This window comes from Agelaius tricolor, unplaced genomic scaffold, assembly GCF_023055355.1.
Source record: "Agelaius tricolor isolate 1412-34295 unplaced genomic scaffold, bAgeTri1.0.p SCAF_1, whole genome shotgun sequence".
In the NCBI taxonomy this organism is placed as follows: Eukaryota; Metazoa; Chordata; class Aves; order Passeriformes; family Icteridae; genus Agelaius; species Agelaius tricolor.
Window position 1 is genome coordinate 84,431,899 of NW_027269261.1, and position 14,330 is coordinate 84,446,228.

Consider the following 14,330-nt stretch of genomic DNA (forward strand, 5'->3'; position numbering starts at 1 on the left):
GTTGTCACATGAAAAAATGTAAACTAGCGACTTTCTTCCACATGCATGTATTTTTATCATTTAGCAAACTAAACAGAAGAGCCCACGTGCTCTTTCCCCAACACTCAAGAGAGACTGTTTTCCAGGTTGTATTTTATGTCTTGGTGAATTTTAGAAAAGGTAAACTAGCATTGTAAAATTTGAAGCAAATAAAATTTGAGCACATCAGTTGCTTGACTGCATTTTAGTTCCATATAATCTTAACAAAAATCCCAAACAATTATATTTAGAGATTTTGATAATGTCACAAAGGCATTTACATATAACATGTAATGATACATTAATGGTTTTATAGAGGCCTCTGGAGATTTTATAGCAGCAAGCATTAATTAATTCTTCCTAACAATTGTTACACAAAAAATACATTGAACAATTTAATGCTCCATAGCTTCTCATTGTGCCTCTCCTGGTTAGCAGCAATCCCTTCAGTTCCCGGGATTCCATAAGCCCCATATCTCTGCCATCTCCAGGTATTATCAGCGTTTGTGGCACCTACACGTTGAACTTCACATTTGACTGCAGCAAAATCTGCATTGCTCCACTTTATTTTCCATTTATGCAGCATCCCAGCAAATAGCAGTTATTTGTCTGTTATGCTTTTATACTTCCAGACAGTAATTAAATTTTCATATCTGAAACTTTCTTGTCTAGCAAGATGGCCAATGTCCCTTCACTTTCACAAAGCCAGAAAACATTCTGAGAACATCCACATATACCTCTGCTTTCTGAAAATCAATGGTTATTTGAATCAACACTAAGATTTATACTAATGTTAAACTGGCTTTAGATCAAATCTGCAATGTTGAGTGTATTAAGCATCAGCAGTTGCAGATATCTAATCTTAACATTAAACATAATGACTTGTGAATACTGGAACATTTGCTGTTCCGTCTTGTTTTTGCCTTTGTAGTTTATGTTGTAGTAAGAGAACCACCGGTTGTTAGGAAACAGACAAAATAATAAGCCTTTATTGCAAGTGAAAAAAAAAATTAAAATGATGCTAATTTTTGTAATAGTCATTCTTTTAAGTTGTCAGGTAGAAATATAAAATTTCTGAAACATTTAATCTAAATTTACAAAAGCCAAAGCAGAATGTGCACCAATGCTATGTTTTAACTGGCTTAAAATTAATTTAAAAGGAGCATTTTCTTTTAAAACTGACTGAATAATAAAATATTTTTCCACATTCATCAAACAATATAATTTTGCATGTTTAAACTGTTTTAAGTACAACTCAGCACATCCAAACTTCTATTCTGAAATCAAATTCAGTGGTGTTTGCAAGGATCTTAAAAAAAATTGGTCTTCTCATAAAACTGTACACTTAAAAAATGGAAGTATTTAAGTTGCAGAATGTTGCTAAACATGCTTTCCCTTTCTTCTATAACAATGAAAGTTTAGTAGAAACTACATAAATAAAATGAAACCCTACTCTTTAGATACCATTTAACATAAGCGCTTTTGGAGTTGTCCAAGCTGAAAGAAAACCAATCCAAAAACCTGCCTTGTGTGAAAAAAAAAACCATACTCTTGAAATTTCTTTTCACTAGAGACACTGAGTTGTCAAAGTTACAGACTAGTCATACAGAACAGAACAAACAAAAATCCCTCCATGCCTTCTCTTTTTAGCTCATAGTTTAATATTTTCATCAACATAACACAGAAGCTATCTTGGCTTATTTTAATTCACCATTAAAGAAAGAAAAATTGACAACAACCCTCCCCAAACTGACAAAGGCTTTCCTTTCCAGGAAGAAAAAGAAACAAAACTGACAAGAACTGACAGAATGAAGTTGTTTGTCATGTCATTCCCTGCGATAGAAAAAAGTGGTTTTTTGAGAAAAAGCTTAGTTTTTAAAAGCTTGCAAAAAACTTTAAAACCTTTTTGCTGGCATGAACTAAAGCAGGTTCAGAAACAGAGTATTTGTGAAATCAATGTAAAAGTACTGGTTTCTACAGCAAAAATACCAAGAGAAATTATTCCTGACAGAATACATTGTCAGGCAGTATTTTGGTGTGTATTAATAGAACTATAGCATCACTAAGGTTGTAAAGGACCTCCAAGAGCATAGAGTCCAACCTGGAGCAAAAACAGTTCTCTATGAACTTCTCCAAAGTGAGTCCATCCCCTGAGCAACAGCTCCCCCCAGACGGCTGCAGTGTGGGTCACTCTTCCATGGGGTGCAGTCCCCTAAGTACAGGCTGCTCCAGCCTGGGAGCAGGGCCCCTCTCTCCATAGGCCTCCCATGGGATCACAGCCTCCTCTCAGCCCTCCAGGCCCTTTGGTGTGTGCTCCTCCACAGACTGCAGGTGGATCTCCATGGGCTGCAGGGGTACAGCTGCCTCACCATGGTCCTCACTATGGGCTGTGGGAATCCCAGCTCTGGTTCCTGGAGCACCTCCTGCCCCTCCTTCTGCACTGACCTTGGTGTCTGCAGGGCTGTTCGACTCATGTTCTCACTATGCTTTTCTCTGGCTGGAATGAAACCTGCTTCTACAACCTTTGTTCTGATTTCTTCCTAATTACACTATCAACAGAGGGGCTTCTGCCATCTCCAGTTCGCCCAGCCTTGGCCAGTGGCACATCCATCCTCAGAGCCATCAGGGATTCTCTCTGCTGTACATGGTGGAACCTTCTGGAAGCTTCTCACAGAAGCCACCTCTGTGGCCCCCTGCTACCAAAAACCAGGCCATGCAAACCCAATGCATGTGCTAATGGGATGAACAGAGCTTAACATCTTTATGAGGAATAATACTGATCCCAGTAAAAGATTTTCACAGGAGTAATGTGAAATGTGTCAGCTTTCCTTTGTAACATGTTAAATCTCTGCATATTTTTTTTTCAGTTTTCTGCTCTTTAACACCTACCCAGGACCTCTGTCAATTAGGAGAAGAGGATGATTTCATACATTGTGCCTTTCTTCCATCTCCTCAAGAACTGTGTTGATGGAAGACTAGAAAAGTAATGAATTACACTGTGCATCTTTTTATTGGACTGTTTTTTGAAAAGCAAACTGTTATTAAAATTTTCCAAAGTATTTCTTTATGAAAATATTAATAGCATGAATATATATTTTCTTGTATAACATGTACATTCTACTACTTTATCACTCTTGAACAATACAAAAATTCTGTTTATTACAAGTATCTAGAGGATAACTCATAAGCCTTGAGATGCATATTAACAAGTTTTGCTAAGACTTTATTCCTCTGTTCTCCCAAAAAGTAGTATGATGCTTCCTTTCAAAAAATAATTTAAATATAAAAGGAAGTCTCTTTAAAGCATTATTCACTAGAGAGATTTGTTATTTGCTGCTAAATGAAAAAAAATGCTTTCTATTAATACAAAACAAGAATATTTTCATAACTAATTTACTTTTGGTCATAATATGGCCTTAAAGGATTGCCAGAGGTATTGTACTTCATCATAACAAATTAAGTCTTTCATTGGATTTGCAGGAAAAGCCTGAGTGACAGCCACAATAGTACAGCATTACAGAAATTGAAACATTCATTTTTCATCTTCTTGGAAAAGTAAGACTGACCCATCAAAAATTAATTTAAATTATTCATTTTAAGCTGATTAGGACTCATACCTGGAGCAGTCAGTTATTTTTCTGTCTACGCAATATCAGATTTTCTCCAGGAAAACCTAACTGCATCCTGAAGGGAGCCTACAAGAAAAGCTGGAGAGGCACTTCTAAATGGGTATGCAGTGATAGGGCAGGGGGGAATGGCTTTAAGATGAAAGATGGTAGGCTTAGATTAGAGTCTATGAGGTACCCAGGCAATACCTTCACCAAGGGGGCAACATTCTCACTTCCTTTTAAATAGAAAGACTCAAGACCCCTACACAACTATTACCAGATTTGATTTTTAAAGCTCTTTTCAATGATTTTCAGACACATTTGACTGGCAAAACTGATCTAACTGTTCAGTGTGAAAAACACCAAATTATTTGACAGAAATTATATGCAAGGAATACTGGAATTTTCCATTGTACAAGAGACAATGATTTGCATGTTTTGATGCTTCTTTCACAAAATTAGTTCACTCAACTGCACTTAAGATTGTGCAAACATTTTTCCCACTGTTCATCTCTGCCAATCAGATGTTCATTGCTACTGGATCTCAGTAACATGTTCTGGTAAGACATAAAAAATCTTGATAGGAAGGCAACAATGGTTAACCATACAATTTTTTCTGATGTCTGCAATGGCAGTTGAAAATTTATTTTCCACATTAATTTTGATCACAAGTTCCAGAAGGCAATAAATCCAATTTTACCAGTAGAGATTTCTTAAGATATGACATTTAAGGCTTATTCTGTCTTTAATTTTCTTCCAAACAAAAGTTCTTTCAAAGTCTTTCCTCTTAATAGCACTGCTGAGAGGCTAATCCTAAAGGATGCCAACAGTATCTGGGAATGTAATTGCCTATGAATGTCTATGCACAACAGAAAGACAGTGAGAATGCAGGCTCTTCATGCAGCCATGAACAGGACCTCCCTGTGACAGTGGCAATGAACTTCTGCATCTCACAGAAGCACCCTCAGACACCTAATGCCACCACAGTCTAAAGGTCATTTCTTGAAAATGACAGGTGAAAAATCTGCAGCTGTACATGGCCAAGGTGGGAGGTATTGGTGGGAAACTTTTGATGGCATGTGGGGAGTCCTGCAACGATACAAGGATGTAGTTGGCCAGGGATATTTTCAACAAGCCATGTTAAAAGAGAAGTAACTGATGGTGAAATAGAAGAAACTCCTTGCAAATTACCTTAAATCATCTATAATTGTATTGAAATTGGGATTATATGACTAAGACAGAAAATAATGAAGTGTCCTAATTGTGCTTCAAGACATTTAAATAGAAATTATATGTAGGGCTTGTATAAATGTCACTTTATCAGATGTTATAATTTTCATCAAAATTACTCTTTTAATTGTCTTACTTCCCCTGCTCCCCACAAAAGTGCAGTTCCCAAATGACTATGTGAATATCAACCATTCTTATTTCACTTCATGAATAATAAAGTTAATCTATGCATATACATTTAATCAGTTAGAACTAGTTGAATTCTAAGATGTGTATTATGGAAAGAAAATGGCTCCCAGGAAACACAGCTTAAAAACATGTCCTGCTTCTTTCAATAGCCTTCAGCACAAGCAATTAACCAGCAACTCACTGGGGACAGAAAACAAATAGAAAAAGTTTGAAACATTCTTGCTTCAGTTGGCTAAAAAGTTATTTCTTCCTAAGAAATTATTTTCACTTATCAACCTTTGTCCCTTTATGTAGTTGCTACCTGTGTTAGTATTACTTGCAAGTATTCTCCAAATAACTACAAAACATAAGCACACAACCATCCCTTATACTTCTGATTTTGTGTTAGCTACTACGTAGTACATATGTTAAGAAGTCTCTTTAAAGACACTGAGCCACCTTTAATTGTTTATGTAGAGTTTTAGTAAAACACTTTGAAGCTAGACAGCAACTCTTTGATCTTTAAAAGCTTAAGCAAGAGACTCAAGTGTATATCCTCAAACTTGCAGTTAATCTGAATTAAGACTCAAAATGAGAGACTGATTCACATTTTAAATTAATCAGACATCTTAAGATGACAGTGGCTAACTGATTAGAGCCCAAAATATGTCATTCTTATAGAGAAATATATCCTAAGAAACATTTACTCTGTAACTTTTATTGGTAACATTCTGATATGAAGATCACACTCAATGTGCAATTCACTCATAGACAAGCAATTTCAATTCTTCTTGGAGTCAATGGGCACTGTACTTAACAATTCACATGACAGAGAGATTTAATACTTTCAGTTTTGCTCCCAGAGCACAGCTAAAAGAAGGTAGTATTTCAAAATTACATCACTGCGTTTCACATCAATGTAGAAAATTCCACAATAACTGAAGAGTGAAATGTAATACGAGGTGGGTTTTTAATTTGCATAACGGTGGTTTGATTTTCTCCACATTCTTTCCAAAAGGAGAGGCATTTGTTCACATCTTTCCCCTTTCACTTCCATAAGTATGTCCAACTGTACTCCCAGCACAAACATACAGACACACACAACTTTTTTAAGTGATTAAATCAGATACATCTAGGTTTGAAGAAAGATGAAAAGAATACTAATACACTAATTCCTGATATTTCAGTAACATCATAAACACTCTTCCTTTAAAAGGACAACACACTTAGAACAGCTGTTCTAGTCTAGTTAAAATTATGCTTGGTAGTCTCAAAAAAGGACACAGAGATACCTGGATTTACAAAAAGACTGTGGTTAAGCCTGAAAAAAACCACACCTTAGTACAAGAAAGGGGAGCCTAAAAGCATCCTGCTTTTAGGCAGGATGACTATGACAGTTGCTATGACTCAACTCTATGGTTGTGGACCCTGCAGTCTCTAATCAGTATAAGAAGGAGACAAATATGTTAGACTTTGCCAGGCAGCTGCAAACCAAGCCCCCACACCCACCCGGCTGAAAGTGCAGAGATTCTGGGCTCTCTTCCAGAGCCCAGAACTTGAGCAAAGTCTCTCTACTCCACCATATGAGAAGATCATGTTTACTGCCTCATACTGAACAACAGGAAAATTACAAAAACATTAATTTTAATATAGATTCTAGGATCCTGTGATGATAAAACATAAAAATAGTTTGGAAGAAGGGAGAGTAGGGGTCTGTGAAACATCCAGCTTAGAATGCTTTTGAGTCTTTCATCTTCACTTGGTGAAATGTCACAGGACTTCTCTCAGATGCATTTAATAAACCCACACCTTCTTAACCACATTCCTCACTGTGAGTGAATGCTGCTTGTTCTTACATGCAACATGGGACAGTAATCCTGAAATCCTCAGCTTAGTGTCAGCACAGAGCCAGCAGCTGACACTTATGTGTGTCACTGATGCCTTACATGCTCAGCACCGGCTGTAGTCTTCAGCTTTTAATCATACCATGACTGCAAAGCCATGCTAATAGAAAGTGTAGGCTTCAAAATGAGATATAACTCCTTAATTTGTCACTTATTGCAAAAATCCTAAGGAGTTGCTTCAAGTTTTCCTCTGTTATAGCTAGTTTCCTACTTTCTCCTCTTTATTTTAATATTAAAGGCTTATGAATCTGATAGAGGGAGATAAAATAAATGCTCCAATTGATTATTCAACCAAGTTCCATTGACCACAGAGGTTATGGTTGCATGCACAGCACAAAATATAAAGTTGTATTATCAAGTACACGAAACATTATTCATACTTACACATAACTGATTTCAAAATATTAATAAACTTAAAAGTGAGAACTACATAGCTTCTCCACATAGAATATAATAACTAAGTCATTTACTATCCTGTGAGACACTTTTGGGACCTCTAGACTGCCAGCTGACAGTCAAGCACTGCAATCACATGGTGTAGCTGTGGCCTCAGATTCACGATTTCTGTGCTACATTCCACAGTGGTAAGGAACATCTGTCAATCCAGTGCAAATACAGATGTTCTCTGGATCGCAGTCTTAAAAAAGAAGTCTCAAAATAACATAGAAGCATGTACTGTAATCATTGATCTTCTTGGTGGGAGAAGAGTTGGTAAGACAATATTGTCACAGATATTACTAGGTTTAAGAATTCATTTTATGCTAAAAAGAGTGAGATTATACATTCTAGGGTAGTTTTCAGCTAACTCTGGGCTCCAATGAGAACAAAATACTGCCCTATATTTACCCTAACCTTTCTCATCTGCATTTTCCACCTCACAACCTATTTCATGATGAACCTGTAAATTTTCAATTTAAAGTGTTACTACACATGGAAACAATTTGAAATTACCAAAAGAGATATGCTATATTATTTTCAAATTTCAAATTATACCAGTTTCCACTATTTAAACCCCCCATAAATGTTGCTTTCTTTTGAATTTTGGTCAAGCTTCCACCATAACACAGAAAATTTGCAATCAAAAATCACTTCTTCATGAAAATACATAGATTAAATATTCCTCATTTGACTCTTTATCTCCAACTACTGTTGTTATTTTATCAGACCCTTTACTGGGCAGCACAAACACATTAGAAAGAAAATTCTGGTGGTAGAGATGACAACTATTTTGCAATGTACCATTACAGATTTGAAAGAAGATCAGAATCAATTAATTTCATTTGTTCTTAATGACAGAACAAGAGGCAACACTTCAAGCTGCAGTAGGGTACATTAGCTGCCCTACCAGAGGAAAAAATTACACTCACCAGATCATTAAGCAAACTGCCAAGTGAAGTTACAGACTCATTATCACTTGAAACATGACACCTATCAGAGAAGCCAGAAATAATAAATTTGCCTTGCAAAAATGGTAATGGGTCATCCATAAATTTCAGAAGAAATACATTCCAAAACTAAAATGGCTTGATTACATTACAAGAATTACTTGTCTGCATCATTTTGTTTAGTCAGTAAGAAAGAACATGAGAAGTGCTACAGCAAACAGCCTCTTGAAATATTACTTGACTGGCAGTGTATTTAATGAAGCTTTTTGTTATAAACCTTCACTTCTTTTCTTACTGTTTCAAAATTCATAACTTTGCATAACATAATGCAGTTTTGGGCAGAAAAATAAAATCCCTTCAGTTTTTTGCATGTATTTTCTGTACACATAAAACACCTTCTGTCACCTGCTGTACACCTGCTTGTCATTTATCCCACTCTACATCTTATGTGAGGAAAACCATCAGGTATGGGACTAAACACAGCCTCGAGCAGCCACTGTGGCAGGGGCCTGGCTGTCACAGGCAGCTCTGCACAGAGGGCACTCAGTGTCCAGGAGCAGCCTTTGCTCTGGCTGCTCCCGAGGGGGCAGTGAGCTGGCAGCAAAGGGGGTTTGGGCATCCGACTCTGAGAACCAGGCAAAGGGGCCAGACGAGGCCAAGCCAGGAAGCCCAAACAAGTTGTGAGGAAAGCTGGTGCCAGTGTGGGTCAGTCCAGGGTAAGGGGTGTCAGGCTGGGCTGAAATGGGCCCCCAAGCTTTACTTAACCAGGGAGGCTGCAGCCCAGTGATGTTCCCAGAGTTCAGACAGTCAACCTCCACCATCAAAATGCATTGGTTCTGGTTTTGGAGGCACAAGGCTTTGTGAAATGACATGCTGTAATTTAGATTTTACATTCTGGTTTGTTTCTCAGCTTTAAATCAAGTTTTATTTATCATTGCCAGCTACTTATGAAAATTCAACCATTTCAGTACAGGTCGGGTACCTCTGTCAGCATGGTACATCTCTTACTGTACAGAGATGGACCATGCTTAAAATGAGCATCTCTGCAGACGTCTGCCACACTGGGAGGAGGCTTCCTGCCAGCTTTAGTGACTTAAGTGAATGACACAGAAGTTGAAAAGTGAGAACTGTGAAAACATTAATTCACTAGCATTCATACATTAACTTAGAGCAAATGAAATTAGCAAGGACAGTAAAAAGCACTACAGCAGTGAGAAACACCACACTTCCTGATTTGCAAGCACTGTCTTTGAACAGATTTCCACAGCTTAGGAGAGGGAAAATGAGGCCTAATATTTAACCCTAACACTCACAAATTTTCTTACAGACATCTCAAGCTACACATTAAATAGCTTTCACAGACAAAACATCAAAATGCATGCACTGAGGATTCAACAAGAGTCCTCTTCCAAACACAAAAGTCATTGTCAGGCTGACAAAGAATTGATCTTGGTCCAGAAGGTCACACACTTCACTTTTAAGAACAGCCCAGAATAACATTTTGTAAAGACCATGAAAAGGAAATACGTCAAAAATTAAAAGATAGAATCTTGAGCATAGAAAAATGCTAGCTGTGAAATAGCAACTGAAGTTAAAATGACTGACAATTTAGCAAGGTTCTTTTTTTCTTCTTAGATATTAAAGTTAATTAAAATTGGTGAAGTCATCAAGTCATTTGTGGCTTATCCTAAATGCAATATAATCTCATCTGAAAAGCATGAAATTGCTCTGCCTATATCTATTACTTCAATTCTTGGTAACTATTATAGTCATTCAATAATCCAATTACTATAAATTACATTGCAGAAGTAGGTCTATGCAATAGCCAAAATAGAAGAGAGTTGTGACATTGTCTGCACAACATTAATTGACCAAAAGAAACTTATTAGGTAAAACAAACTGAAGAAAGCAAAGCTTGTTTTGACTTCCCACAATACATATGTCTAAAAGTCTTCCAGCAGAACACTCTATGAATATATATACATTTTCAAATGCAAGAGTCAAAATGTATATTGCATCTAGAATATAATATTAACATTTGCTTTCAATGCAGTTTGGAAGGGGCTGTTTGACATCAGTAAATACGCAGTCTTGGATGTTGATCAAACAAACATCCTAAAATACAAGAACAGCATACTCATCCATGTAAAGTTCCATTTTCTGGTGCCTGATACAAAAGGGTTTCATATAATCTCATAAGTATGGAGCCACTGAGATTCAGGATTTGCATGCAAGGAAAAAGTTCCCAGAAGAAGGGATATTTAATGAATAATGGTATTCATCATCTACTTCCATTGGTTTAAAATCTGTTGTCAGTTCAGAGCTTTTTAACACAAATAAATATTTATCTTAACTTTATAAAGACAAGGAATTGTTTACTTTGGCTAGAGTCTTGCCAAGATGTCTGATAAAAATCTAGCATTTCAGTGTCAGCTCCAGAATCAAAGCCAAAACCACATACATTAAGGGAGAAAAGATAATATAATCTGAGGAGTTTAAGGTTGTAAAAGGTTTGACTGAAAGAGTAAATGGAGAGTAAATCAAAACTGTTTAATTGTCCAAACGTTTCCAATCAAAATTTTAAATGTAAATTTAAACTCTACTAAACTAGATAGTGAAAATTTACAATATGAGCTCTCTTCACAGAGTGAGTTTAGAAAAATCATTAGCTGTTATGCAAAGTTAGAGAAAAGCTAAATGGGTAAGACCCAACATTTGTATTTTTCCTGTTTTACACTCCAGTTTATGAGGATGGAACATTCAAATGAGCAGGTCACTAAGCCAGATGGAAACCTACTGCCACTGATGTTCACAGCCAGCTGGGTTCTGTGCTCTGATGGCTCTCACCTACAACTAGAATCAATACAACCCAGCATCCTCACCCAAAGCTACACAGCACTATCTTTCTTCACGATACAGAAAAACATATTAAACAGAAAAACTTTAAAAAGTTAAGACCATTCCCAATTTCCTTCTTCACTTGTATTTACAGAAGAGAAACACTGTACAGAACACTTAAAGCAGTACTATGAAACAAAAGGCATGGGGGGTTATTTTGCAGATAATTGGAATATAATGATCACACAAATAACTTTTCAGTACATATTTCACTGTATGTAACTAACAAATTTTGTAAAATCCATATCCAATAAAAGAAAACCTCTAAACAAGGAAAGCATTAATTATCCTCATTTGCAACAGAAAAACAATTATTTATCTTCCTTTTTGAAATTATGAAAAATCTCAGGCAAAAATCTGAAGTTCTTGAAGAATTGTCTTTTCAGAAATTGTTGATACTGTTTTCTTCTATTGGTCTGGACTAAACAGCCCAGAAAAAATACCTGTTCCCATACATTTATTTAAGGTATTTAGCTTTCATATGTATTACAAATGAAATCTCTGTTTCATGCAACATGAAAGCATATTCTCTGAAATTCTTCCTAAGTGCAAAGCACAGTCTGGCTCTTTAAATCTCCAGAGCTACCAAGAAGTAGTGTGAACAAAAAAAAAAAAGAATATACAGACTTATGCGCAAGGTAAAATAAGACACCATCCCAATTCTGACAGATTAATTATAGAAGTTTATACTGATTTATAAATTGTGCACCCTCACTTCAAGTTAACACATCCTACAGAAATTGCACTTGTATGAATGAGATGCAGTGGATCTAAAGTTACTGTCATAAAAGTGTAACAACTTATGTGGAGTGAAAATTTAAAAAAGAAATAATTAAGCTACAGTGCTAATATAAGTTGTGAAATAACTGCAGATGTGATTTTTTTTAATTTCTACATGGAATTTCATACAGAAAAGAGATCTGTTTACTGTTTTATTGTTTGAGACAAAATATTTCAGTTACATCTAGAAAATGATGACAACTACAGCTGTGGAAGAAAAAAGTTTTACTGAAAATAAATAGTATGTCTCACTTTTTCATTTTTTTCTGATATATCCCCTTACATTTTGCATGGTACGCTTCCTTCTTTTTATACCTCTGCATGTTTTAGTTAGTATTTCATCTTTTTAAATACATATAATTTTTCTCCATGGTTACAAACCAGGTTTGCTGATTCTCTATCCTGGTTGAGATTCCAATTTCTATTCAGCCAGTTCATGACCTATTATAATGAAAACCCTGAACAGCAGGATTTTCACATTTTTATCAGCTACTCTTCATTTAGTTTCAGCTACTTTTTAAAAAGCTCTGATATTTAGTAATTAAAAACTGCAACAGGAAAGCTAAGTTTGAATTTGAAATGTAGCTGTGTCTGACCCAGTAATACATTCCCAGTATTTTGCCTATTTTAAATTGGTAATTTGCCATCATTTGCCAACAACACCAAGCTGTGTGGTGGTCAGCAAGCCGGAGAGAAGTGATGTCATCCAGACAGACTTGAGAGGTGGGCCCATGCAGACCTCACAAAGTTCACAAAGGCAAAGTTCAACAAGGTCCAGCTCCTAGACTGGGGCAATCTCAAGCCAAAATATAGGCTGAGTGAAGAATGTACCTGAGCCCTGAGGAGAAGACTTGGGGGTGTTCGTTGAAGAGAAGGTCAGTGCGATCCATCCATGTGTACTTGCAGCCCAGAAATTCAAACAATCCTGGGCTACATCCAAAGGAGCATGGCCAACAGCTCAAAGGAGGGGACTCTGCCCTTCTATTCTGCTGGTGAGACCCCACCTGGAATGCTGCATCCAGCTCTTGTGTATCCAACAAAGAAGGACATGGACCTGCTGGAGCAAGTCCAGGGGAGAATCATGGATATGAACATTGGGCTCCCCACAGAAGACTCTGGGGAAACCTGAGAGCAACCTGTCCTAAACCTACTGCCTAAAATGATCCTACTAGAAAGCCAGACTTCTGACAAGGGTTAGCATATGCTGGGGTTTGGGATTTTTCCATTTCTTTCTGTTTCTTAGGGAATTTTCTCCCTTTTTGTTGCTAAGAAACAATAAAGACCGGTACTTCAGAGAGACAAAAGAAGTAACCACAAAGAAGGGGGAGGAGTGCAGCTGGCTTTACCATCCTAGCAGAGGGACATTCTCCTGGGAAGGGCAGAGATACCAGGAGAAGGGGCTGGGCACAGCTCCTAGCCCTCTTTCACTATCAGCTTTGGACAAGGATGGTAGAGTTGTTGCTTACTGGGCCGGAATTTGCTGCCACCACCAGAGCCCAGCTCTGTCCTGCTTCTTCTGCCATGGAGGAGCCTTTGCTCATGAGAGCAGCCACTGAACCGGGACCTTATTAACACCCTAACTCACTAAAAAAGGGACTTTCAGCATTTACTGGGGTGCCTCAGGGGGGAACCCTGAGATCTCAAGTCTTTCCCCTTCCAGAGATCCTCTCCCTGCTCTGTTCAGGAGTTGGACTGCCACTACCCTGCCCCGCCATGCCTCTGCTACTGATCCCAAGGTTTTTTCTGGGACCAGTTCCTGCTACAGCTGCGGAGGCTCTGATACATCTTGTCTATCACTCCAGGATTTTCCACGTCCCTGCCGTTCCAGCTTGACACTTCTGAGGCTCGTTTTGCTATCCAGAGGGGGCACCAGGATCAGCTGCCCCGGGGGTTTGTAAAGGAAGCCCCTTCTCCGTCCATTTCTGCCGGCTGCACCCACCATTATCGTGCAGAGAGAGACGGCCCAAACTGGCGCCACAGCGCCCCCTGCAGCCGCGGGGGAATCACTGCACTGCCCTGCTGGGAGCCACCAGCACCCCTGCTGGCCGTGCCTGGCACTGCACTGAACGGGAAAGTGCCTGTGGCCGAGAGAGGGGCTGCGGCTGGGACTCTGGTTCTGTCACTTGTTCCTGTTGTTGTCATCATTTGTTTGCTTTGTTATACATACTAGTAGAGAACTGTTATTCCTTTTCCCATATCTTTGCCTGAAAGCCTCTTAACTTCAAAGTTATAATAATTCAGAGGGAAGGGGGGTCATATTCTCCATTCCAAAGGAGGTTCCTTCCTTCCTTCCTAGGCAGACACCCGTCCTTCAAATGAGAACAGCATGATAGGACAAG

At 37.9% G+C, this 14,330-nt stretch overlaps 1 protein-coding gene across 1 annotated transcript in view; it reads right to left on the minus strand.

The window, feature by feature from the left end:
- Positions 1-13,933, minus strand: part of SNTG2 (syntrophin gamma 2) — a 194,580-nt gene extending 180,647 nt beyond the window's left edge. The window contains exon 1 of the mRNA XM_071448450.1: positions 13,775-13,933. Coding sequence (XP_071304551.1) covers positions 13,775-13,933 — 159 coding nt within the window. The remainder of the gene's footprint in view (positions 1-13,774) is intronic.
- Between the last annotated feature and the right edge of the window lie 397 nt (positions 13,934-14,330).